This window comes from Cyanistes caeruleus, chromosome 3 (assembly GCF_971803275.1).
Source record: "Cyanistes caeruleus chromosome 3, bCyaCae1.hap1.1, whole genome shotgun sequence".
NCBI classification, from domain to species: Eukaryota; Metazoa; Chordata; class Aves; order Passeriformes; family Paridae; genus Cyanistes; species Cyanistes caeruleus.
The window spans coordinates 65,568,336-65,592,747 of NC_141703.1; the positions used below are offsets into that span (position 1 = coordinate 65,568,336).

Below are 24,412 nucleotides of genomic sequence, written 5' to 3' on the forward strand. Positions count from 1 at the left end.
TAACACCGAAATTCCACATCGATCCCACCTTCAGCACCCAAACCGTGTCATGGGGCTTTGGGGACTCGGTGGGATTTCAGTAGTTCGCGCCCAGGCGAACCTCCTGGAAACGCCAACATTCTCATTTGCTAAAATCGTTTCCCAAGGCGCTTTTGGGACTCGGGCCAGATGCCCCCGTCGCCAGGCGCAGCTCTGCCCCGGGTAGGGCGGCTCCGGGTCGGGCAGGTCTCACGGCCCGGGGCTGTCCGGGCGGGCGGAGACCCGCGGTGCGGCCGGGATGCTCCCCGGGGCGATCCCGCGGGGACGGTGCCCGATGGTCCCGGCGGGGCCGGGCTGGCAGCCGGCGCGGGCAGGGCGCCGTGCCCGGAGCGGCTCCGGCATTCCCGCAGCGCCGACGGGAGAGCGAGCCCGCAACGGGAGGGGAGAGCGGGGGAGACAGCGGCGGCGGCGCCGCCCTCTGGAGAGCGCCTGGGAGAGGCTGGTGTGAAGAGCCGCATTTCAATGAGGGCCGGGCTAATGCAAATCACTGCAACCGGCAGCAGCAGAAGAAAGGCGAAGCAGCTGCAGCCCGGGCTCCCCAGCAGCGCGCTACAGCCAGGGGAGGCGTAACAAAGGCAGCGGAGCCGCTTTCTGCGGCAGCTACTGCGCCTGCAGCCGGGTGGTCGCGGGGGGAGGGCGGGAGCCGCCGCTCTTCGGCCGCTTCCCATTCCGAGCCGCCGCCTTCCCTCCGCGCCCGGCCGGCAATCTGAGCGAGGAGGTGCCCGCCAGGCTGCGGAGAACAGGTAAGCGCCGGGGCCGGGGCCGTGCCTGCCCTGCCCTGCCCTGTCCTGCCGGGGGCTGCGGCGTGCGGGGCGGCCGGGGCGCGGTCGGCGGAGCGGAGCGGAGCGATGCACCTGTGCCCATTGTGTGGGGCGGCGGCTCCGCGGCTGCGGAGCGAGGGCCGGGCTGCGGGAGCCCCGGGCGGCCCCGGCTCGGGCACCCTGCGGGTCGCGGGGGGCTGAGGAGCCTGGTGCCGCCTCCAGAGGAATGGGGATGTTCCACGCGCGGTTCCCCCACCCCAGCAGAACGAACTCCATCTTTTCGTGAACCCGCTGCCGCATGTGTCCGTGTTCCCCCACCAAACCCGCCGCCCTCCGCAGGTGACTCGTGCTCATCCTGCTGCTTCGTCGCCGTATGATCTGCGCTGGGTCCCAGACACATCGCGGCGTGGTGCGGGTTTTTTATCAGCATGTGTGGTTTTTTTCCATGGGAATGATCACCCACACCTGGATTATAAATGATTCTTTAACAGATGTCAGGGTGTGAAGTGTTGGCATGGTGGTTTTTCAGGGGCGTGTCTGTTCGTTTTTCCCTATCTGCCTGTATAAGACTATGTATTTATGCATACAAACGGAAATATCAGATCAAATTGTTTAGGATTTCTTTGTCTGCTCTGACCTTGTGGTTTAAACACGCTTTTCTATACATACCAGAACTGTGGAGCTAAAGGGGAGCTCTATTTCGGTTTTAAGGATGTAGTTGGGAATTATAGGCATTATTGGTAAAAGCATAAACGTGTGAAATAAAGGACAGTGACTGGCACTTCTTCCTCCCCTCATCTAAAATTAATAAAGCTGAAAGAGTATATCTTCTTCTAAACTTTTTATTTTTATATATATTTTTTTTTTTGGTGGCTGGGGTGGAATTTTGGTGTATATTTGAGATGGTTTGAGTAAAGGAATCAGCAGACCTAAGAAAAATCCATTTTTCTTGGCACGGGAATTTCTACAGAGATACAGTTTCTGAATTGTGCATTCTGGGATAGGTAAATCTCAATAACAGGTTCCCACTGGGACTGGATGTGAGTTAAAATAAATGACAATTTTTTTAAAACATGGAAGCAGTGGTGGTGTGCTCTCAATCCTAAAATATGGCCACTAAGCTATATTTTGCATTTAACCTATAAAGAAGCATCAGTGAAATACCACAGCAAATGTTCTTGTTCATTTCACTGAAGTGGGATGTAGTGTGCATGGGAAAAGCAGAGATTAGTCTTTTTCTTATACATATAAGAAAACACACACATACACACACTGTACAAGGTGTAGGTACTTTTAAAGGATTTACAAGTATAAATCCTGCATTTATACGTAAGCATGTGATCCTGTGTCAATGTAATAATGTCAGTTGTGAGCTGTAACCAAACTAGGGTAAATAATTTCCATTGGGGCCCCACATTTGCCTTAGGTGCTTGTGCTAGTCCAGCACATGGACTGCCCTGAGAAGTTGCTGAGCACATCACCTACAGCTTTGCAGCATCAGAGTCCAGCTATATAATCACTGGTTTAACACAAACTTCTGCAAGCCAAAGAGCATCTGTAAGTTTTTCTCTATTTCCTCCCACTGTTCTACAGCTGGTTTGAATACATCTTTTTTTCTTAATGGTCACATCAATATGAGTGGTTGAAACAAAGCTAGTGCTTGCTGGTTTTTGTCTTTTTATTGGAAATCAATGAGAGAGGCCACTTCTAAATTAGGTCTATGTATCTGTGCTATAAATAAACTTACAATGCTTTACTGTTCTGCAGACAACTGCAAATCTAGGTGGCTCCTAAATGAAAATGAATATGTTTTGAAGCTAATGATATTTTGATAATTTTATTTTTTTGGTATTTTTGTGTCTTCTATTTGTGAAGAGTAATGTGCACTTCGTACTATTTAGTCTTGGGTTGGTTGTCAAAATGGAACAGAAGTATTTGCCTCCTTGATTTTATTTCAGGACATGTGAACTTCAATTTATGTAAACTGTATTGAACAACTGGTATTGTTTTGGTCAGGGCTGATGGGTTTTCTAACATGGGAGACACCAATTGCTGATTTGCTCAATTACACTGATTTTATCAGTCCTTCGGTGATGGCAAAAGAAGCTGTTTGCCTTAATCAATTTGAGTATTAGGCTTAGGATATTAGTAATACATCTTGCAAGACATAGAGCACTGAAGTAGATCGCTCGTTTTAAAACACCATCTCCCTCTAACATATTTTTTTAGAATTTCATGTCCTTTGAGCCCTTCTGTTGGTTCAGACTGTGTAAAGCATTTGCACAAGGACAACTGAAGTAATTTATTACAAAGCTTAGGCTGTGAGGAAACCAATGGTTGGAATATGCAGGTAGATTCTAACATTGGGATTGACCCACTATGAGTGATAGTTCTGATTCTCATTGCCAACACGCCAGATCTGTTCCTCTGAAAATTCCTTAATTGCTTAGTTGTTGGCAACTGGCTGTCCTTCTGAAACAACACCTCTTGAGATCACGATTGGAACCAAGAGTTTGGTGGCGGTAAACAGTTTAGAAGGTAGATGAGACTCAAATAGCACCTGAATATAACATGAGAAAAAGTAGAAAGCTGATGCATTTGTTCCTTTTTTTCCAGTAGGTCAGCTTCATCACCTCATTTTCCAACATACTGAATTGGAACAAACACTTCTCAGTGTTTGCATATCGTTAGCATTTGGGCTCGTCAGTGATGTTGTTACACGTCTAACTTACCATAGCTCTTACGGCATGGCAAGAGGCTTATGTGCAAAATGACCATGTGAATGGAGCATGGTTTTATTCAAACACTTTTCTCAAATGTTTGTACATTTACAGTCCTCTGTAAGAACAACGCATAGAACAGGAAGTCTTAAACTGTCCTCCCTTAAAACTTCTTAGTTTCTTAAGCTTTTTCTCTCCTTTGTGCATTCCTTAGGTTGAACTTCAAGATGTCCCTTGGGAGAGATATGGAGCTGGAGCACTTTGATGAGCGTGATAAAGCGCAGCGATATGGTAGAGGGTCCCGGGTGAATGGTTTACCCAGCCCTACCCACAGTGCCCACTGCAGCTTTTACCGAACCCGTACTCTACAGACCCTGAGTTCTGAGAAGAAAGCCAAGAAAGTTCGTTTCTATCGTAATGGAGACCGGTATTTCAAAGGGATTGTATATGCCATCTCCCCTGACCGCTTTAGATCCTTTGAAGCTCTCCTGGCTGACCTGACCCGAACTCTGTCCGACAATGTGAACCTGCCCCAGGGAGTGAGAACAATCTATACAATTGATGGCTCCAAGAAGATTTCCTCCTTGGACCAGCTAGTAGAAGGTGAGCAGTAAGATCTGGAGGTGTAAGGCTAAGTTTGAGTCAGCCTTTGTCTAATCTGTTAAGTCTTTCAAAAAGAGATAATGGTATTCTTATTGATAAAGGAAGGATTTTCAATGGTCTGAATAGAATTGTGAATATCTTAATATAATAATATTGAATTATTTTTGCCTTGCTACTTATTTCCTTCTTGTTGAACATGTCTAACCTTTTCCTTTCAACACAGTGTTGAGCTCCTAGATTCTGAAGATTGCATCTATCCTTCTTTTCGTAAAGATGCAGGGTAAAGTACCAGTGAGAGTTTAGTCTGTTAAACTTCAAAAGGTCTGTGGTGCTAATGAAACCTGTGTGAAATTCAGTTCAGATGTTTTTGGTTTTTTAAGTCTGTGCAGCCTAATGAAGAGCTCTATCTTTTCTCTACAGGTAAATATGCCTTAAGTAAAATACTAACTTCTCATTGGGTGGCATAAATGTTGTAGCTGTGATTCAGCTGGGGTAGATTGTAAACATTTTTTCCTCTGTAGCATATCCCTTTTCCCCAGTCATAGAATTGGTAAGGTTGAAAAAGATCTCTTGCATCATTGAGTACAACCATTAACCCACAACTGCCAAGGCCACCACTAAAACATATCCCTAAGTGTCACATCTGCACATCTTAAAAACCTATAGGGATGGCCTGTTCCAATGCTTGACAGCCCTTTCCATGAAGAAATTTTTCCTAACACCCAATCTGACCCTGCTCTGGCACTACTTGAGGCTATTCCTCTTGTCTTATCGCTTGTTACTTGTGAGAGAGGACCAACATCCACCTTGCTACAACCTCCTTCAGGTAGTTGTAGAGATCTTACGTACTCTGTAAAAGAGGCTCATGTACCTGCAGTATAAGCCATCACCAGTGATTTGGTCAGAACTGACAATTCATGGTAACTTTCAAATGTCAGACATGCCAGTCATTAATTTGCCCATTGAGAACAAATTTATCACTCCTTCAGTGGTTGTTCTACCTCCAAAAGAAACTGTCAGCATTAATCAATTTGAATATTAAACTTAAAAATTAATAATACGTTTCACAAGTTTTACGAATAGGTAAAGTAGCTTTTCCAACATGAAGTGCTTCTGGACTGCAGTGGATTTTTAGTGTAAAACATCAGAATCTGCGGAGTATGAAGACATTCACTATCACATGGCCATAAATGAGAATTTCTTACCTGTGAGGTTTAAATGCAGGTGCTTGATTGTGTTCCAAGAAAACAAAGCTGGAACAGTTCATTGGCTTTTGTTTCCATCTTACCTCTGGCCCCAGTGTGCCATGGACAAACCAATAAAGAATGGATAGATAGCCACCAGACAGCCAATTTAGAGTTGTAACAGAGATTGTAATTTATATGTGATTTTCATTCTTAGCACCAGGTGAGAGAACTTGCAGTATGAGGAGGAAATGAGAGGATCAGAAGAAGGCTAATATGGAGAGAGAAGAATAAAAGGGTAATGCCAAATGTGGCTCCTGAAGGAGGACCACAGCTTTGCATAGAAGGTGTTCTGCCACTGTTGGGTTGTCTCCTTTTTGTCACAGCATAGGAAAGCTTTTTCAGTATTGACAGCCTGATATTCTTGATAATCTTCCTTGTGTTAAAAGGAAGCTAGGGGACAACATGAAGATGCTCCTGGAAGAAAATTGAAGGGGCGGGACTGCCTGTCCAAGTAACATGTTTGGAGGTTAGGACCAGAGGTGTAGTGAAGTGGAAAGGAAACTGGTCTTGGGAGCAATATTATCAATTTCAGGGCACAGTTAAAACTACATTTGTCAGGACAGTATTTAATTGCTAGAGAAAATCAATTTCTGGGGGGACAGACCAATATTAATCAACGTCTGTTTTAAAAGCAATCTTTGTGCCTTTGCTTATTTGATTGGTATGCTCAACAAGAAGCAAGCTTCATTGATGTTAAGGTTGATTTGCACAGTCCTTTTGCAGCCAGTCAGAACCAGTTTTGAAAAAGAACTGAATTCAGAAATAAATCCAACAACCTGTAAGGTTGGTTTATTTTGGCGCCCTAGTGAAGAATAATGCCAGTTATTAATCAGTCAGTCAAAATGAATGACAGTGTGAGAGCCTAGGGTTATTTTAAAGAAGGCAACTGGGATTTCTTTTTGTCCTGTGGGACTTTATTCCTTACCCTTTCAGTGAATACATCTTCCCTTACTGGTATCGTTCAAGGAGGACAGTCTTGTTTTCTTGTCCCATTAAGTGTGTGGGATTTACAGAAGTCAGTCTTTGTGTGGAAGAAGAGAGCTACATCCTCATTCTATCTGAAAAGGGGCTTCTGTTTATTTGTATAAAACGGCAGGGTAGGTTGTTTCACTTGCAGAACTTCTCAGTGGAGCACGGGTTCATATATTATTAGCTCAGTGATGGTTTTTGCATAAGCCCCTTGCACTCTTTACTATACAAATTTATTAGAGTTTGGCTTGCCTGGTACAGCATTAATTAGCTTGAAGCTGTGCTTTGTGTTTAAATAGCTGGAAAATCACTTGATTTTTGCCTCTTGCCAAATGACATTTGTGCTCCAACTACTGAAATAGGAAGCATTGCTTTCTTCATGGTGAGGCTATTCCCTTCCTGTGTGAATTCACTAATTAATATATTGAGAGTGTTATGAATTTACGTGACTGGGGGGGGCATTGATTTGGTGATTGCAATGGAAAACAAATGTATAAACCCTTGATTTTTAGAGTTGTTTTTTTGCCTTTATGCCTGTGAGGAAGTTCCTGTACTCTTACCTTCTCATGAGATACATAAAGACAGAGAGGCTCTTGGGGGAAATGAGAGAGCAGCCACTGTCATCCCAGAGCTAAATACACAAAACTGCATGAAAGATAGTCCCAAAGGAAAGAGATTGTAAACGAGCTGTTTTGCTTCAGTTATATTTAGTTTCATTATGCATACAGTTCAGAGCTGGCATGGCTGTATGCTGGTGCTGTAGATTATTTTGAGATGCATGGTTGTGTTTTCCCTTTATTTGAAAGTAATGACTTCTTTGGGCATTGGAGTTTTCTGGGTTCTGTGGTCTGATTGATTTTGTTTTTTTGTTTTCATTTTTTTCCCCCCTTGTATTTTTGTTTGGTTGTTTTTTGTTTTTCTTAAGACTTAGGCATGTGAGATTTGTTGGAATTTGAAAACAGGGGGTACGTACTCTTGTAAAAAGTTTCACATAGTCTGTAACTTCTGCCACCCTACATGAAGGAAATAATGCAATGGATTCAGGTTCCTTCTTTTTGTCAGCCCTGATGTTAGGACCCTCTTAGGTTTAAAGAATGGATTCTGAATGTGATATGACTTTATTCCCTAGGCATGACATGCAATCAGAGCATGTAGAAACAATAAAGATGAAGTTGCTCTTGAAGGCTAAATTTTTTAGCTATAAAGGAAGTTTAAGGAAAGGACTTTGCTTCTCCAAAACCATATCATCCTTAAAGATGGAGAGGTCTTACCCGCAAAATAACCAATGAACGTGGCAAGATAACTCTGAAACAAAGAATATTTACAGGTTTTATGCCTGGGGCCCTGCTATGTGGAACAAAGACCACAGATCAATCCATAGCCAGAACTGCATCCCTTTCTCATTATTTTTTATCATAATATTACCTCAGAGTCTTGGGTGTGAATCAGAATTGATTGTTTTAGGTTTCTGCAACACCTTCCACAAAGCTGAAACCTGCAGCTGAGAGCTGGCAGTCAAAGACAAACCAAAAACCCCAGACCACAAGGCTGAGAGCATACTGGGAAACAATTTTGTCACATGTCAATATTGGGTGCACTGCCAAACGATTCTAAAGACTTCTATCTGTGTGTGCATGTTTTGTGTAGGCATAATGGCAAAAACAGTTTTAAGGAATAATCTGAAAAAGAAAATTACCTCAGAACTGCAAGCCTTGTTGAAGGAGCAGTTTGAAAGGATGCAGATAAACCAGCTTTAAAATCCAGTAATAGCTGTAACCAGCTAATAACTCTTGGGAGATGTGAACCTTGCTGCAGGGCAGAGGAGGTGCTGGGTCACATGAGGACTGTGGGGAGGCTCTGGTGATGGAGGCAGGCAGCTTGTGCTCAGAGAAGCTGCCTGCCAGAGGAGGGTTCAAAGGGCAATGTCTCCTTGCTGAAGTGATGGGCTGCAAGTGTTCCTAACTTCTTGTGTATATGGGTCTTGCTACTCCTATTATCACCTCATTTCTCATACCTCAGCTTCTCCCTCTCCTTCCCAGTATTCCTGCTGCCTTCTTGACTCTGGCAACCACTTGGGTGTTGTTGGTGAGAAGCCCAGCCAGGTCATACTTTAGGAATTGATTGACATGGTCTCTGATGCTTTAGAGCTTCTATGGCTTCTTTCTTCTGGATCATGCCTACCTCAGCAGCTGGGAATTGATGGGCTGGAAAGATTCATATGCATGTGTAATGTGTTATCAAAATAATGATAGTAAAGTGTCTGTTTAAATGTTTGTAGAGCTGAATCTATGTGGACATTTGTTTGTAGGATTAAATTTACACTGGATATTTATCATGGACTTGATCCAGGGCTATCAAATTTAGGGAAACTTGGACTGAATCCTGTGGCAGAGATGGCTGCAGTCCTTATATTGTTTAATAAACAAACAGCTGAATGATCCTGTTGCATAAAATAGTAGAGGGTTGTACTGGCAATGTTTATTTGATTATTTTGTTCATCCCTTAGCTGCTTGATTATTTTTGTGTTTTGCTTAACAGCTTCTTGGAAGTCCATGTGGTTTCTTATTCTAGGTGCTTTACATTATTTTTGGTGTTTTTTTTTTTTAAGGGTGTACAGTGTATATCTTACTTGTAACAAGATTGCAGAAATTTGAGGGGGCAGAGGAAGAGGAAGTATTTTTATTTGGCTTTTGATGAGAGGAAAAAAAAGAACTTTTTGGTCTGAACTGAGAAGAAGGAAAGTTTGTGAAAGAAGTCCTTGCAAAGGTCAGAGGACATCTGATTTAAAGTTTCTGGTGCATCTGATTGCTAGGTGAATCTGTGTAGGTCAGATTTATTTCCTGTAGATGCTCCATCTCTTTTGCACCACTGCATTTTTTTCAGAGCCTGCAGAAAGACAAGGCAGGAGCAATGTAGTTAAAGTAGGTTACTGTTCTATTAACTAACGCATTTGGGATCTATCAGGTATCAGTAATTTATTTCATTCAGGTCATCTTCCTTTTGCAATCTGCTCTGTGTGGTAAGGCACAGTCAGAATTCTCTGTCCTTTCTCCTGAGAGATTGAGATTCTGCCTTTTGTATGTATAAAACCAAAGGGCAGAAGTGAGAGAAGGAAGGTATGCCTGGGTATGGAGTTCTGGGGGGTGCTAGTCCTTTCCCCATCCTCTAAACATATTTCCTGCCCTATCTGTTGGGGAAATTAAATCACTGCTAATTAATAAACTATCTTTATGTTCCTACTACATACTGTACTCCAAGGAATCAACACTATTTTCCATAAATGGGCAAGTCCTGACCTCTGCGAAGAGGGGTTGATGTTCCCTCTCTGGTTGTGTGATTCAAACAGGTTCTCTCTTCCTTCTCCAGGGTTTCCACCTAGCATCAACTGGCTTCCTCATGAAGCTGCTTTAGGCCAAGTCACCTTAAACATATAAAAGCAACACAAAAAAATGGCTTTTAAGAGATGATGCCTTGGTTGCTCTTATAGGAGGAATATCAGGAAGCTGAAGAAAGCAAATTAACTGCTAGTACCAATGTGGAAAACAGGGAGACACTCACATCAGGAAAGCTCTAGCTCGTACATAAGTATGTGCATTGATTCAATGTCTCCTTAGCAACCACTTTGTACACACAGATACCATTTTAAAAAATATTTAGTAAGAGATGCATGTCTTGAAATTGTGTCATGACCTATAAGAGCTATCCTCCAGTGTTCCATGTCTCTGATAGCTTAGCTGCATTGAATTTTGACAGATGTGTAACTGTGGGTAGTTGTTTTTTTGTTTGGTGTTTTTTTTTAACATAAACATTGTTTTGAGATCGGCCCTTCTACATGACTAGCTTTCTGATTAATTTCTCAATGCTAAGATTAATTTTATTGTTCCACATGGTATTTCCTGAAGTGTTGAGCATTTATAAAAATTAAATTGTAGGATTAGTGATTTGAAACTTACCAAGAGGTGCTGTACATCTTTTTTTTGAAAGGTTCCAGTGGTGTTTTATTTCCACTGTTGCTGTAAAGAGGCTCCCAGGAAAGGGATACTTTCTAAGGTGTAGTAATCACTTTTTTTCCTCAATGCCAGATCTCCCAAAGCAGCTGGGTGCTCCTCTTTTCTTTTCCTAATGGCTATTGATACTGTAATCAAGAGTCAAAATTCCATTAGTGACAGCTGACTGCGCTGTGAAACACTTGCTCCCCTCTCCTGGGGAGCTGCAATCAAATTGACACTTTTAAATGGGCTATGTTGTCTGTGCCCTTTGCTTAAACCAGTTTCTTCAAAGAATCCTTCTCAATACTTGCTCTGTTAGGAATCTAGTGTCTGGAGATTGTTACTTTCTTCTTCCAGCTGCCAGTTACTCAAATCTGATCATGAGGAAGCAATAGCTAAAGCAGGCAATAGATTTATTGGACTTCTGAGCCATGCCCCTTGTGAAACTTCTTTACAGTCTTCTCTCCTGACAGTACTGGTGGAAGAGAATGAAAATCTAGGTGAAGACCTTTTGTCCCTTTCTTTGAGATTTACTCTGCATACAATCACCAGAGGTGCTAAAGATTCTTTATTCTTACATGCCTGACCCTTAGGACCAGCATGCATGAAAATTGCATCTCTGGCTAATGTTTAAAATAATGTTGTAAACAACAACATTATGGAAGAAGTATCTGTATTTCTATTAACCTATATAAAATAGTTCTTACTAAAGATATTTCACTGTAAAAGGCCTTGGATGCTCTACGTCCCAGGTGTTCTGTAGCTAAATATGAGCCTCTTGAAGGGAGGAAATTATCTTGGTGTAAATATTTTATTGATGTAATTATGGTACCACTGGAAATGAGGAAAGGGCAAAAATTCTTGTGTTCAAACAATCCCAAAGCTTCAGTGGTTCTATTGGTCCTTTTTTAATGATCGTTCTTACAAACTTAGTTTTGTAATGAAGAGCTGATGTGCAGTTAAATGCTACGAGGAATCCATCTGACCTTTAAATGTAGCTGATATTAAAAATCGTGTGGAACGCTGTCCTTTCAAGATGGGGAACCAAAAGAGTTCTTAATAAATGAAATGTAAATCTTCTGAGTACACTGTGTATCGACATTTATTTATGAGCCTACCCTTTGAGAAGTGAGTTTTAATTTGAGGATTTGATTTTAAATAAATGATATTTTGTGCAGCTGAGGTGAACAATTTCCCTAATAGGTCTGAACTTGAAAATCCAGATTTATATCCCCCTCAAAAAAAAAAAAAAAAAAAAGAGGTTGCTGGTGGATTGTACATCGTACTGCAAACACAAGTGTAGACAAGAATAAATTTTGCTTAAAAATTTAGAAAAGAGACTTCTGCAAATTATTTTATAGAGCAGGTATTTATTTTACTGAGAGTAGTCTTACTCATAGTAGGATTTCTTTTTTTTTCCCTTAAAACTTTCTAATTTTGTGATGTGGTTCTGTGGGTGAATTCTGACCTGGCAGTAACTGAGTAGCTAGCACTAGAACAATTGGACAGGGACATGGATAAAGGAGAGCCTGCACTGTTTGACCACTCATTACTGTAGCTGAGCCTTTCTACTCTGATATTTCCATATACATATCTATCTATCTTGTATATAAGCAGTGGCTAAAAGGAGGAGTCTACCTTTATCCAAGCTTCAAGTCCCAGTGTTCCCTGCCTCCTTTTCTAAATGTGGTCACTCTGTGTATCTTGCCTGCATTCCTTGTGTGCTGTAATATATATCTGTGGAATTGGGTTTGGTGCCTTGAAACCTTAACATTTCTGTCCAGAAGTAAATTTTTAATACTTACTTTTCTTTTAATGATGAACTGTGAGTCCCCTTTCCTTAGGGGTAGGGATCATTAGGAGTATCTTTGGTTCTTACATGTTTTTTTAGACGTAGGAGGTGCATCACTGAGTTTTGTTCTTGCTTTGTTACCCTGGGCTAAATTTCTGACACGAAGGCCTCTGTGCTGTTAGCAAACAGTGAACTCTTGAACCCAGAAGAGCTAAAATATCTCAGATGTCTCTGTGGTATTGGATCTTGCATTATTTGTGATTTAACTGCAGGCTGCCAGAAGGTGTGGTCTTGCTAGATCTAGTATTGGGTTCTTTGAGTTTTCTTGGTTTTTGTTTGGCTTATTTGGTTTTTTTTTCTCCGGACAGAGGATGAATTGGATCAGCTTGATATTGCAAAATAGTGTTTTTGGTATGCTCAGTCAGATCACTGAGCTGATCCAACCCATCTGGCACAGCCACAGAGTCAATCCCAAGGGAGAGTTTGGGAGCACCCCAGCAGGCGCCCCTTACACAGCAGCCTTCGGCTGGACTGGTTTCAGGTGCTAATCTACAGGGTACTGGGTTTTCTGGCTGATTTCCTGTTCCCCAGAAGTTGTGTGGGTGTGGTATTTGCAAAAATATTTTACTTAGATAATGCTCTGACAGAAAAAGGAACTAATAACCACTATTTTTCTTTTAAGTATGGTAAATTTGTTGTGATGAGAAGTCTGTAATTGCTACTCTTTGTCTTCCTTTCCCCACATATTATGTATTTAGTCAGTAAATAATACAGGGAGGTTTATTGTCTATATCCTGGGCTTATGATGCCTGCAGCTTTGAAAAAAATCAAATGTTAACACATTTCCATGATACTTTGATCCACCTTTTTATAAAAAAGTTATTTTTAGCCTGTATTTTTTTCCTAATGTTTCATAGTATCTCCTCTGAAGTATTTGTGGCCTGTTGATTTCTTAGGAGTGGGCCACTTTAGCATGAAGGCTGGGAGAGTACTGTGATAATGTGCTGGGGCTGGGCAGCTGGTGAAATACAAACACTATTTATACTGTGTTTACTGACAGCAGTGATCCCCATTGCAAAGAGTGTTTTTGATAAGAAAACTCCTGCTTTCAAGGATTTTTGTAACAGCATTTCTTGAACAGTTAGCTGAAGAGTGATCTTTAAAAGGTCACTCATTTTGTAGTCAGTAGCATCTGAGAAGGGAAGAGATCAATATTTATGCACTGTAGATCAAGAATGATAAGAATAATATTTAATAATTTGAGAAGGATTTGATTTTGTATTTTCCTGCATTTCTCTTTTTCCTTCCCTCTCCAATCTGACTTGCTGGACTTTTGCTTTTGTTTCCACAGGGGAAAGTTATGTATGTGGTTCCATAGAACCCTTCAAGAAACTGGAGTACACAAAGAATGTAAACCCAAACTGGTCAGTGAATGTTAAGACAACTTCTACTTCTCGTTCGGTGCCATCTCTTGCCACTGCTAAAGGAGGTACTCCCGATACAAAAGAGAATAAGGATTTCATTCGGCCTAAACTGGTCACTATCATCAGGAGCGGAGTGAAGCCACGGAAAGCAGTCCGGATTCTGCTCAACAAGAAGACGGCGCATTCGTTTGAACAGGTTCTTACTGATATAACCGATGCCATCAAGCTGGATTCAGGGGTGGTGAAACGCTTGTACACACTAGATGGAAAACAGGTAAGAATTTTCATTATGACCATTCTCAGCATGAAGAAAATACAATTTTCCAAAAGGAAAAGAGTAGTTCATGAGTAAAAGAGAGTCCCATTTGCCCTAGAATGTGGACCTACTGCTTGTAGTGTACTTAAGATCTGTGAGCAGCTCAGGAACACCAAGAAGCATTGCTTGGCCTTGGTGATGGTCTAGCCACTTATGATAAATAATAGCTCTAAATCTGTTCAGTTGAAAGTGTGATGTGGTTTTGGCTCTGCATGCCGGAAACGTAGGATGAAGGATGTCACTTAAGAGAAGCTCATTCTGTTAACTTGTTTCAGCTTTTTCTTGCAGCATTTTTATGAGTCATTGTACTTGGCTTTCCGTAAACTGTAAGAACAAACAGTGAGGACGCGTTTCACCATGATAAATGCAGACCTACTGCTCTCCAGAGTGACTGAATGATGAATCTTATTGCACCTAAAATGGACAGTGAAGAAGGTGCAGGCTTAGAAAATGAATGATCTTTTTTCCCTATTGCAGGAATACAGGTAGGATGAAATGTGGTGCTCATATTTAGTGAGGAGTCTCTTGTAGGTTACATGTTATTTCTTCTGTGAAATACCTTCGAGCAGTGTCTCTTTTTTGCTGATTTATTAAATTGCAGCAGAGTGAGATTTTTGAGAGGCTTCTTATTGAACTTGGGGATAGAGGGACATGAAAAAAAATGACAGAATAATCCCACTTTTTTTTTGTCTTTCACTTTATTTGTAATTTTTCTATGGACATGTATTAATTATAGCAAAACGAGAGAAGCTCTTAACCTGCTGAAGGGCAAGGCTAATTTCAGCGTGACCTGAATTGATTTAGAGCAATGGTTACTCTAGAGAAATAAGGCAGATATTTGCATTTACAGATGTAACTTATTAAACTGAAGAATTGTCCCTGAGAAGCTAGAAGCTGCTAGAGACCATGCTATTTCTGCTGTAATATAGCTGTGTTTTTACAGATTCTTGGTTCAATGGTTCACAGATATGCAGCAAACAGCTTTGATATTGTGAGATGCTGCCAAATTCTGCCTGATACAGGTAAATAAAGGCTCAGCAAGATCTGGTGATGTCCTAACATACCTGCAGTTACTGGGGCTGATGTGCAGGCATAGCTCCAGAAACAGCTACAGCAGTACTCTGATCTTAGAGAGGGCTGAGTAAAGGACAAGCTGCTTATTCAGAACACTGGTTCAAATCAGGGCCAAGTCTGGCTTGACCAGGAGTCCCTTCCATCTGCTGTTTTGTGTCAGTAACCTCTGACACCAGTTATACAGTAGTACAGTTCTTTGGAGGCTGTGTACATGCCTACAATGATTTCCTTACTGTGACTTTATTGGGAACTTTGACCTGGAGGAAAATGTGGATGTGAAATTCTTTTTGTCTGTGGCAAAGGTGAAGCGTGTGTCGGGGAAACCTCTCGTCTCCTGTTCTTCCTTACCTTGTCTCATACTCCAAGGAGCACTAAGACATTTGAGGAAGGAGTTGAGATTTTAAAGCTGCAGAGGTCAGTGGCAGTCTCTGTTATCACATTGACAGAAGATCTTGAATGATTATTCAGGTTCCTGCAAACCCTCTCAGTAAAAATGGAATGCATATGCTTTGTATTTTATATGTAAATAAACTTGTGGTTTAGCTCTGAAGAAGTGCAGCCTGGAAGGATGCCAGTGTTGTCTCCCGGATAAAGTACTTGCTTTTATCTTTTTTTATTTAAAGCTCCCCTTTAGCAATTGTGCTTAGGACAAAACAAAAAAACCCTTTACACCTGTTTTGGAACTCTAATTCCTACAATTACCTGGTATTATTCTACCACTGGGGCAAAAGGGATGTCCAGATTTTTCTGGCCCTTACGGGAGCATAGTTTAGTTGAATCCTTTGTCAACTCATGAGCTTCGACTTGAGCTTTAATAAGTGGTTTTGTTAATTACCTTGTAGCCTGAAGCCCTGGTGTCCAGAAGCTCTCCCAAGAGACTGCCATCACCACATTCCTTCCCCTTTTGGATATATGCATGGAATTGTGTAACTCTGTCTAACCCTCCTGGTAAGGTCAGGGTTTAGAGGAAGGGGGGTATGTGCCCTGCAGGTGTACCAGGGACTTGGCTGTCTCCATGTACAGAGCAGCTTTCCTGGCAGGAAGGGAAGCGAATGACTCCGTGCTCAGCAGGAGCAGCCTGTTGCTCAGCCCTGAGTGGGGAAGTCATTGATTTCCTGTGCTGCTAAGCAATTGCTGCTCCATTTTTCTTTGCCAAAAGCCTGATCTCCCAGATGGTGCTGGGGACACAGTGATAGATTTTTTTTATTCCTAAATTCAAGCTGTGAATTATTACTGGAAGGAAATCCATGGTAAATCCAAAATTTTTCCAGTACTATTTGTAGTTGGGAGCTTCTACTGTGACTCCTTCTGGAGCTCTGAAGGTTCTGGAAAAGCCTGTGTTGAGGGGCTAAATCTAACAAATCCGCGATTAAATCTTTCATCGCTAACTTAAAAAGCAATAAAATCTTAAAGCTCTGAGTCAAGGAAAGTGATTTACTGTAAGGCTAAGAGAATTAGGCTGTCCTGGGATCATTCTTTGGGAATATAATTTTGAGACAGGCCATTCTGTACTGTCCTCTCTTCTAAGTTATTTTATGAGGCGAACACTGGAATTGCCCTTCCATAGCAATAATGAGTCCCCTGTATTGTTAGTGCAGGTGGACAGTGTGGTATGTATATTGTTGTTGGATATTATCTATATTATCATTAGATGCCACAAGCTAATAAAAAGAAACTAGCAGGAGTCAGAGACTTAATTGGGCATCCAAGTTAGGTGGTTGTCCCATACTGACGCTACACATGGAAAAATAATACTCTTAAATACTTGTCCTCCACTAGCCTTGATAGTTGGGATGTTTTGACCTGTATCTCTAAAAGATCTTAATAAATGTTTTGTCCAGTTAAGAGGAATTTAACTGATGGCCTGTAAAATTTGATGACAATGTAAAGAGCTTTTCTTGATGAAAGAAGTAGTACTTTGACAATCAGGACCTGAGGAAAGTTTAATTGCTAGGAAGAAAGCTCTCCTTTGACATCCATCATCCATCTCCTTTGATTCCCCATCCCAAAAATTCCTTCCTGGTTTTGGAAAATTTAGTAATTTTGGTGTGCATGATGCTTTGTGAATGTTTCTTAAAACTCCAGGACTTAATTAAGTAGGTGTGTTGTATTAGCCATTTCAACTTTTTAATGCTGGAATAACAGAAGGAAGGGGTTGGAGGGAAACCAAAACAACAGAAAGAAAGCATACTAAACTCACAAAAAACCACAAGAAAACAATACTCCAATAAAGCAAACCCCAGAAAATTTAACCAGTCTGTCTCACTGGGTCATTGGCAGTTCAGGGACTAAAACTTGATTTTTTCCAGTATTGGGTGGGTTTTGACTTAGGATTTCATGCATTACTTTAGTTTTATTAAACAAAAACCCAGTATTTCTCCTTACTACAAACAGGATAACTAGTGGCTTATTTGCATTTCCTTATAGCCCATCAGAATCTGTATTTTGACTTCTGGGTCTCAGGAACCTTAGTATATCATTTCATTTGTTAGAAAAGGGCACAATTTACAGCTACAGTCTGGTCATAAGGTACATCAATGGCCTGCATTTAGCAGACTTTTGCAGTTTAATTATTAATGACTCCTCAGAGCTGGATAGGTTTCACACCGTGTCCGAAATAGTTTATGTATACTATTGTAGGTATACTTCATTTCTACTGGGGTAGAAAAGGTCTTTGTACTCTAGAGGTAGAGATAGAATTACTTCCCTGTACTACAGAGATGCATTTGAAGATGGTGGGACTCTCAGAAGTGTTTAACACTGTTATGAGCACAGGCCAAATTCAAAAGCTTTCCAGGGGGAGATCTTGAGGCGTTTTCCTTGCCAACTTTGCTATGTAAGGAAAATAAAAATAGAATGAGTAGGTATAATGGCTGCCTGTAGGAATACAGATAATGAGGGCATACTCTTACTATGAGCGCTACTCCATTTTTTAGGCTAACCTGATGTTTAAGTTCAGGAAGAGACATTGTCAGCATTGACCCTTAATATTATCACATGTGCAGAGAAGAAACACTTTCTCATGACTGAAATGTGTCTTGCTTTACTGTAGCTGCACTGTTCCAGTTTGATTTCTTACCTCTCCTTAACAGAAGGTGGCATTTTTAGTTTGATGTGCATTAAAGAATGGCCTTCTAGAAGGCAGTGTGTGGACACAGTGCAGACATTGAGGACACAAGCTGCATGTGGAGATAGAGCCCAGTTGCTTTGTTGCAGGCTATTTTCTGTTTTCTGTTTGCTTGGTGCACTTCTAGAATAACAGCAATGACTAAAATGGGAGAAAATGAAATTAAGGTCACATTTAACAGCAATTCTGTGAAACATTGCTGTTTTTTATGGCTATTTTAGCTATTATGTTGTGTATATTTGTGCACGGTATTTACAGTTTGCATGTTTTGACGAAGACTAGAGGTTGGACAACAGCGCTTTGCTACCTTGTACATCCGCTGTTTGCTTTTGGCAGAACAAACATCTGGTTTATAATAAGATCTACTTATTTGAACAGGTAGTTTGCTTAGCTTAACAAGATGCAGTCACACATTTTTTTTTTTCAGTTTATGCATTAGGCTGCTGATTTGACTCCAGACAGATAAATGGTCAGTGCCAGAGATACCAGAATAAAAGTCACTATCTATTGTTTTTTTCTTTCTTTCCTGATATATATTTTATCACAAATCAAATTACCTTTACTGGTATGAAATACAGCCACAGTTACTTAAAGACATATACCTTACAGAAGGTACAGTGTGAGGCATAGGATGTCCCTCAAGGACCTTGTTTAAGCCATTAAGATAGCTATTAAAGAATGGTGGCTGCAAGGAAGGAGAACATCACAGTGCTGGAAAGCTTGAGGCTTCTTCATTGAGTGTAATATGCTTTCGTTTTTTTAGTGGAAATCCACTATAAACTGGTTATGTTATGATGCAAAAAAAACCTCCCTTTCCTGTGGACTTGTCTTTCTGAAGACATGTGATATTGTAGTTTTTAGAAAGGAATACTACTGTTCTAAAAAATATTCTCTTAAGGAAGCAAAAGCAACTGTTTGCACCTACACCTAAAACAAACGTATTTTTTTATGGTTTTGTTCTTAACAAGTGAAAATCGTTTGCTACATGTGTATTGTACAGTAAATTCTTGGTCGAAGGTACTGTTTTGTAGGATAGATTAAATATCTCAAGTGTCTTTCTCTAGACCTTGGATTGTCCTTGGTACAGAAACACCTACATAAGGTAGGTATCATTCACAGAATAACATTCTCACTTCAGCATTCGAGGAGGTTATATTGTGCAACAATCTAGACCAAATGAATGTTAACCAAAATAAAATTTATGTGCAGCAAATGACTTGTTTTCTGTGTGCTCCTGTAATTTTGATTCACATCAGCATTTGTAATCAATTCCACTCTTAATATAGAAGGTGCAATTAATTTTAAGGGTTGCATTAATTTTAAGGGTTGCATTAATTTTAAAGTTGTGCATGCTTTTTTTATTTATGAAGTTGTAGCTACAATCTACTCAAAATAGCACCTACTGTCCACATTTTTGAAAAACAGGGAAAATGTTGAGTGCATCTTATCTTCTGTATCTCAGCACAGTAACTTTGCCTTCTCCCTTTTGCTGAAGGCTTTGGAGCTCCCTGCCAGCCTCAGGCACGTGGGTGATGTTGATTGACCAGGGAACCATGGTGAATCCTCTGTGAGGTGTAGCTGTGCAGATCCTGACTAACTGTGAGAAAATGTTAAGTAAAATGACTTGTGCAGCTCACATAAGCATTTTAGCAGGGAAGCAATGGTGCTTGAGGTGGTACTTTAATACTGGAGTATCATCTGGGGTCCTGAAACCCATTGTACCTACATTGCATGAGCTGATCTTTCCTAAAGGGCTTCTAAGGTGAAGGCCAGAAGGCCATACCTATCAGAAAATACCTGTGCTGCTTATTTTAGACATGAATTTTAGGCCCTGTCTGGGCAATGCTGACAGAGAGCATTATTGTTATGTTATGTAATATTCTTATTGTTATGTTATGTAGCTGTGAGAGACATTAAAAAACCCCAAAGAACACCTCTCCAGCTTGTAATGCACCTCACTTTTTCTCCTTCTTGACTGCAGTATGTTTAATCAAAATTTTTTTTTTTTCCCTCTGGAAGATGTATAATTTCTGGCTTTGACGTTTTGAAACTGATTTTGGGGAAGGATGAAAAAGAGGAGTTGTTTCTTTATTTCTCAATACTGAGGAAAAGACCTCTTCTTGATAGTCTGAAAAACATACAAAAAATATCGAATGAAAATTGCGCGTTTGAGAAAGTTGTGGCTCTGGGGGGTCTTGGGATATTCTTACGCTGCTGTTGAGAAAAGTGGATTTCTGCTACAAATGAGACTGTACTTTGAGAAAAAGATAAAAAACTGGTTTAAAATAATTTGTGCTAGGGTAGAAAATTTGCTGGTAATTGGTATTATCCTGGTTTTAGAGGTGAGGCCCTTGAACTCTTGTGCTTCTGGATAGGCTGTTTCATTGTCGTGCTATGACATTGACTAACAATTTTAATTGTTGCTCAGATAAAATTCTCTGTGAAGGAGTGAACAGAAGCCCATTCCTGACTGAAAGCAGTGTGTTCATTCATTTGTCTAGGGTCGGTTCTTATTAAGCTGGGACTGACAACTGTGTTGCTCTGTCTCCAAAAGCTTCTCACAATAGGAGTTTCCATGGTTGCCAACTGGCATCCCACAGGAGCTGCAGACTGACTTTGAAAATCGAGAAGACGCCATCTTCTGCATCCTTTGGAGAGGCTTGTGTGCTGTGCAAAGCAAGAGCTGTTGCTACTTAAAGGAGAGTGAAAACTTGCACACCTGCTTCAGAATGTGTTAAACGTCACATAAGTTGATCTTAGTGTCTTTAAAGATATCCAGATACTCATTAGAGAGCTTATGTACTGTCAGAAGCCTTTCTTAAGGAAAAGTAATTTCTAACTCTTCAAGGTGGAGTTTTTGTATTGAGGAAGTGTTTCTCAGTGGAAAGGAAACGGTGTGTTCATTCAGAGCTATCCATTTCTAGAATAAGGTTCCTTTTCCTCTACATCTGGACTTTGTTGTTTAAATATGCAATGTAACCAAGAACAGCTTATTATCCAGTAAAATTTGTTCTGATTTGTGTTTTACTGGGGAAGGATAAGAAAAGCAAATGGAAGTATCCTCAACTGTATGATCCTTCTTGTGGGGAGTTTGTGGGGGTTTTTTGTTTAATTGCTTCATGGAAGAGAGTTTGGAAAAGTGCTTTCAGTTTTCTCTGATGATGCTGTACAGCTGTTTTGTGGAGACAGGCATGAGATTACTGGTGGTCATGGAGAAGAGTTTACACTGCTCAGTTAAAACACAATCCTTGGGACCATATAAGTTATTTGTGAACATCTGAAACCTTTAACTTTTTTGTGATGCTTTCAAACAGTAGCCATCCTAAACTTTCTCTGTTCTGCTCCCCCTGTCTTTTGACTTTGTCTGAAGCAAATGAGATTGATGGTTTGAAGATTTTTATGGTGTATTGTCAAGCTGTTGTGTTCACTGGGATGCTTTTATTTGTACTCTCTGAAGCTCTTACTGCTAGTAATGCTTTTATTTGTTGGCAAAGTGTGTGCTTCCTTTCTCTTAAGTGGTATGATGTAGTAATCCTTTAAAAAGCATAATGGATGTTGTATTTGCTTGGTTGTTTCTGTTCCTTCTAAAATTAGTTGTTACAAGAGGACTAAGAATTTCTAGCCATTTAGGTGAATATTAAGCATTATCTAAGGAAAAAACCCAACATTTTCTTCTCACAATTTTTTGTAATATTTCCTTCCTGGGAAATTAAATTATACTATTCATAGGAAAAATTCCTAATTCTGCCTTGTAGCTTATGGAAAATCAAACATTTCCTTTTTAATGTAAGTATTTTTCTATAATTATATCTTTGGGTGTTGGGCCTTGAATGCTTACACCACCACTTGGAAAATCTTGGCAGTGCCTCTTTTGAAAAAAGTTGAGTTAGTGAACTAAAGGATAATAACTTAGTCAAACTCAAGGTTGAGCAGCTACCTGAGATTTAGTGCAAGTATGCCCCTGATAAGTTGTTTCTTTCCACTTAAGTTTCCTATTCAACACCTTTGCCAAGCTGTTGTGTAGAAGAAAATGCTTATGTGAATGATGAATACTGAGAGGACAAACTACATAAATATTCTGTCATTAGCTGTGTTCTTCTCTGAAAAATAAGCCTTGCATTTATAGGAGCCAAAGTCGTTCATACCCTCCAAAAGGCAATTGGTACTGGCAGAATAACTAAAAAGTTACTGACAGTGCAGGAAATGGTAGTGACAGCCCAATTTTGTACTTTGTTTTTCTAATTAAGTTTTTATGAAACCAGAGTCTTTTCTGAGACCTCATTAAATTGTGAAACATTTTGTGTTCAATACTTTGAAGCTTCTTAAGGCATACACTTTGCTGTTGCTTGTAATGAGTGGCAAGAAATGCAAACATTTTTGAATATTCAACCTAGTTATTCTGGAATTGTCTCTTGTGATTCTTCTTCTGTAGGAAGCAAGTCTAGGGCAATGACATACTTTTCAGGTGCTCATTGAGCTACTCAAGATGAATTCAGGTCTCTACCTCTAGAAAGATTCTTTCCTGTGTTAGAGATGCAAGTCAGTTTCTTAGATGTGAATTTTGGAACTAAAACCGAGAGGGTCAACAGTGTTATGTAATATTAAATCAGTGATGTACCACGTGTTCTGCCTCTTTGCCCCTCCATTTCTCTTTAAGCTTGAAACTAATTTGTTCAATCCTGGAGGAAGTATTGACTTAATCTCTTCTGAATCTATGTCCCAGTACGGTGTGCCAGTACATGGGGCCAGACTGTCCAGACTCAATCAGATTTAGAAACTAATACAATTAGCAGCAGGTGAAAATATTTCCATTGTACTGGATGGAGGCAATAGTGCTCTGAGAATGGCTTAGATTTTTATATATGAATCAAAGTCTTTTGAGACTGTTTTCCTGATGTCTCTGGTTAATGGTATACAAGGTGTGTATCACGTTTTTCTTAAATTTTAATAAGTACTTTCTCTTATGTTTTACTCCAAGAAGCTTCTGAAGTAGGTCAGAGAACCTGCTACAAGCAGGTGATTTTGCTTGGCTAAGCTGCTGGGGAGGGAATGAAGCTTCTTCCATAGGACTGAATCCTTGAAGTCATAGACTGAAGAGCAAAGAAATCTTTGGGGACTTGAGGACAGGATATAGTACTTTACACATAGATAAAAACGAGCACAAATGGATCTGAAATTATCAGAGATAAGTGAGTGTAACTACAGAAAGCAAGGCAGAAGACTGTAGTATGCTCCCATTGGAAGCAGCACAGCTTTATATAGGGTTTTGAATTCAGCTGGATGATACTGAAAATAAAACTCATGTTAAGTAGTTAAGGCTGATTGCGTCTCCCAAACCAGTTGTTCTAGTGGATTTGGTTTTCTATTAAATGTTGAATCTCAGAAACTTCTTTTAAATAAAACTCCTCTGAGCTTTAATAGCTTAAAATTGTAAGAGACATTTACTCATCAAGTGAATAGAGAATGAAATCTTAGTTTGAACTGCTTTTAATTATCTTTTTGGTTTGGTATAAGCAATGTTTTTTTCAAAGCTGCCAGGCATTAGGGGACAACTGGGGGCATCTTGTGGAATAGCCAGGGTGGAATGGCTTTGATTAAAAGGAAGACAGACGTTGCCTAAAATGGATATGCTGACTTTTTAAATAGAATTGTGTTTGCTGTTTAAAATACCTTCACCTGCCTTCCCTTGCAGACAGGTTGTATGTCTGTTTTACATTAATTTGAATTGCAAACTGCAGCTGTTGCTATACACCATGAATCCAGAAACTAAACCTTAGCTCTTCCTTTATTCTACTTGTCCTTGAAATATCCTGCTGTCTCATGTTCCCTTTCTTGATTTCTTATTCACCTCTGAATCATTTGTCTGTTTCTGAAGGTTTTCTGGGAGTCTCCTAAATTTTCTTTGATTTTTTTAATTTCTCGTGTCTTTCAGTATTATGTCCTTTTTTGATTTCTAGTCACATCTTCTGGTTCTTTAAAATCTATCAAATTCTGGAAAATGGTGCTTTCTGTGGAGTTTCTGTGTGTGAAATGGTTTCCTGAGCACATCTCAGTTCTATAGTCTAGCTCTTTTGTTCTGTTAGTATAACTTGTATGCTTATAACTAAGATTTCTTTAACCTTCTGCTGTTTCCTATGTATGAAATCTGTGTTTGCCTTTACACCCACACAAAATCTGAGTTAAAGCTAATGCAGTTTATGGAGTGTTTAAGTGGCATGCTTGCGTGCTCCTTGGTGAGGAAATAACTTTGAGAGGGAGGTGAGTGTGTTGTGGGAATGGCCCTGGCACACTGTGCACTGATAATGAGAAACCCTGTGTTCACACGAGAATTAACTCATGCATGCTATAATT

At 40.3% G+C, this 24,412-nt stretch overlaps 1 protein-coding gene across 3 annotated transcripts in view; it reads left to right on the plus strand.

The window, feature by feature from the left end:
• Positions 1-387: 387 nt before the first annotated feature.
• The window catches only part of DCLK1 (doublecortin like kinase 1), a 235,011-nt gene continuing 210,986 nt past the window's right edge, over positions 388-24,412 (plus strand). For 2 of the 3 annotated variants that reach the window (XM_086881571.1, XM_086881570.1), the window contains exons 1-3: positions 397-782; positions 3,735-4,123; positions 13,472-13,818. In XM_086881571.1, the coding sequence (XP_086737697.1) occupies positions 3,748-4,123; positions 13,472-13,818 (723 nt within the window). In that variant the 5' untranslated portion in view covers positions 397-782; positions 3,735-3,747. Of the gene's footprint in view, positions 783-3,734; positions 4,124-13,471; positions 13,819-24,412 lie in introns of all 3 variants that reach the window. The other variant, XM_086881572.1, reaches the window with a different exon arrangement.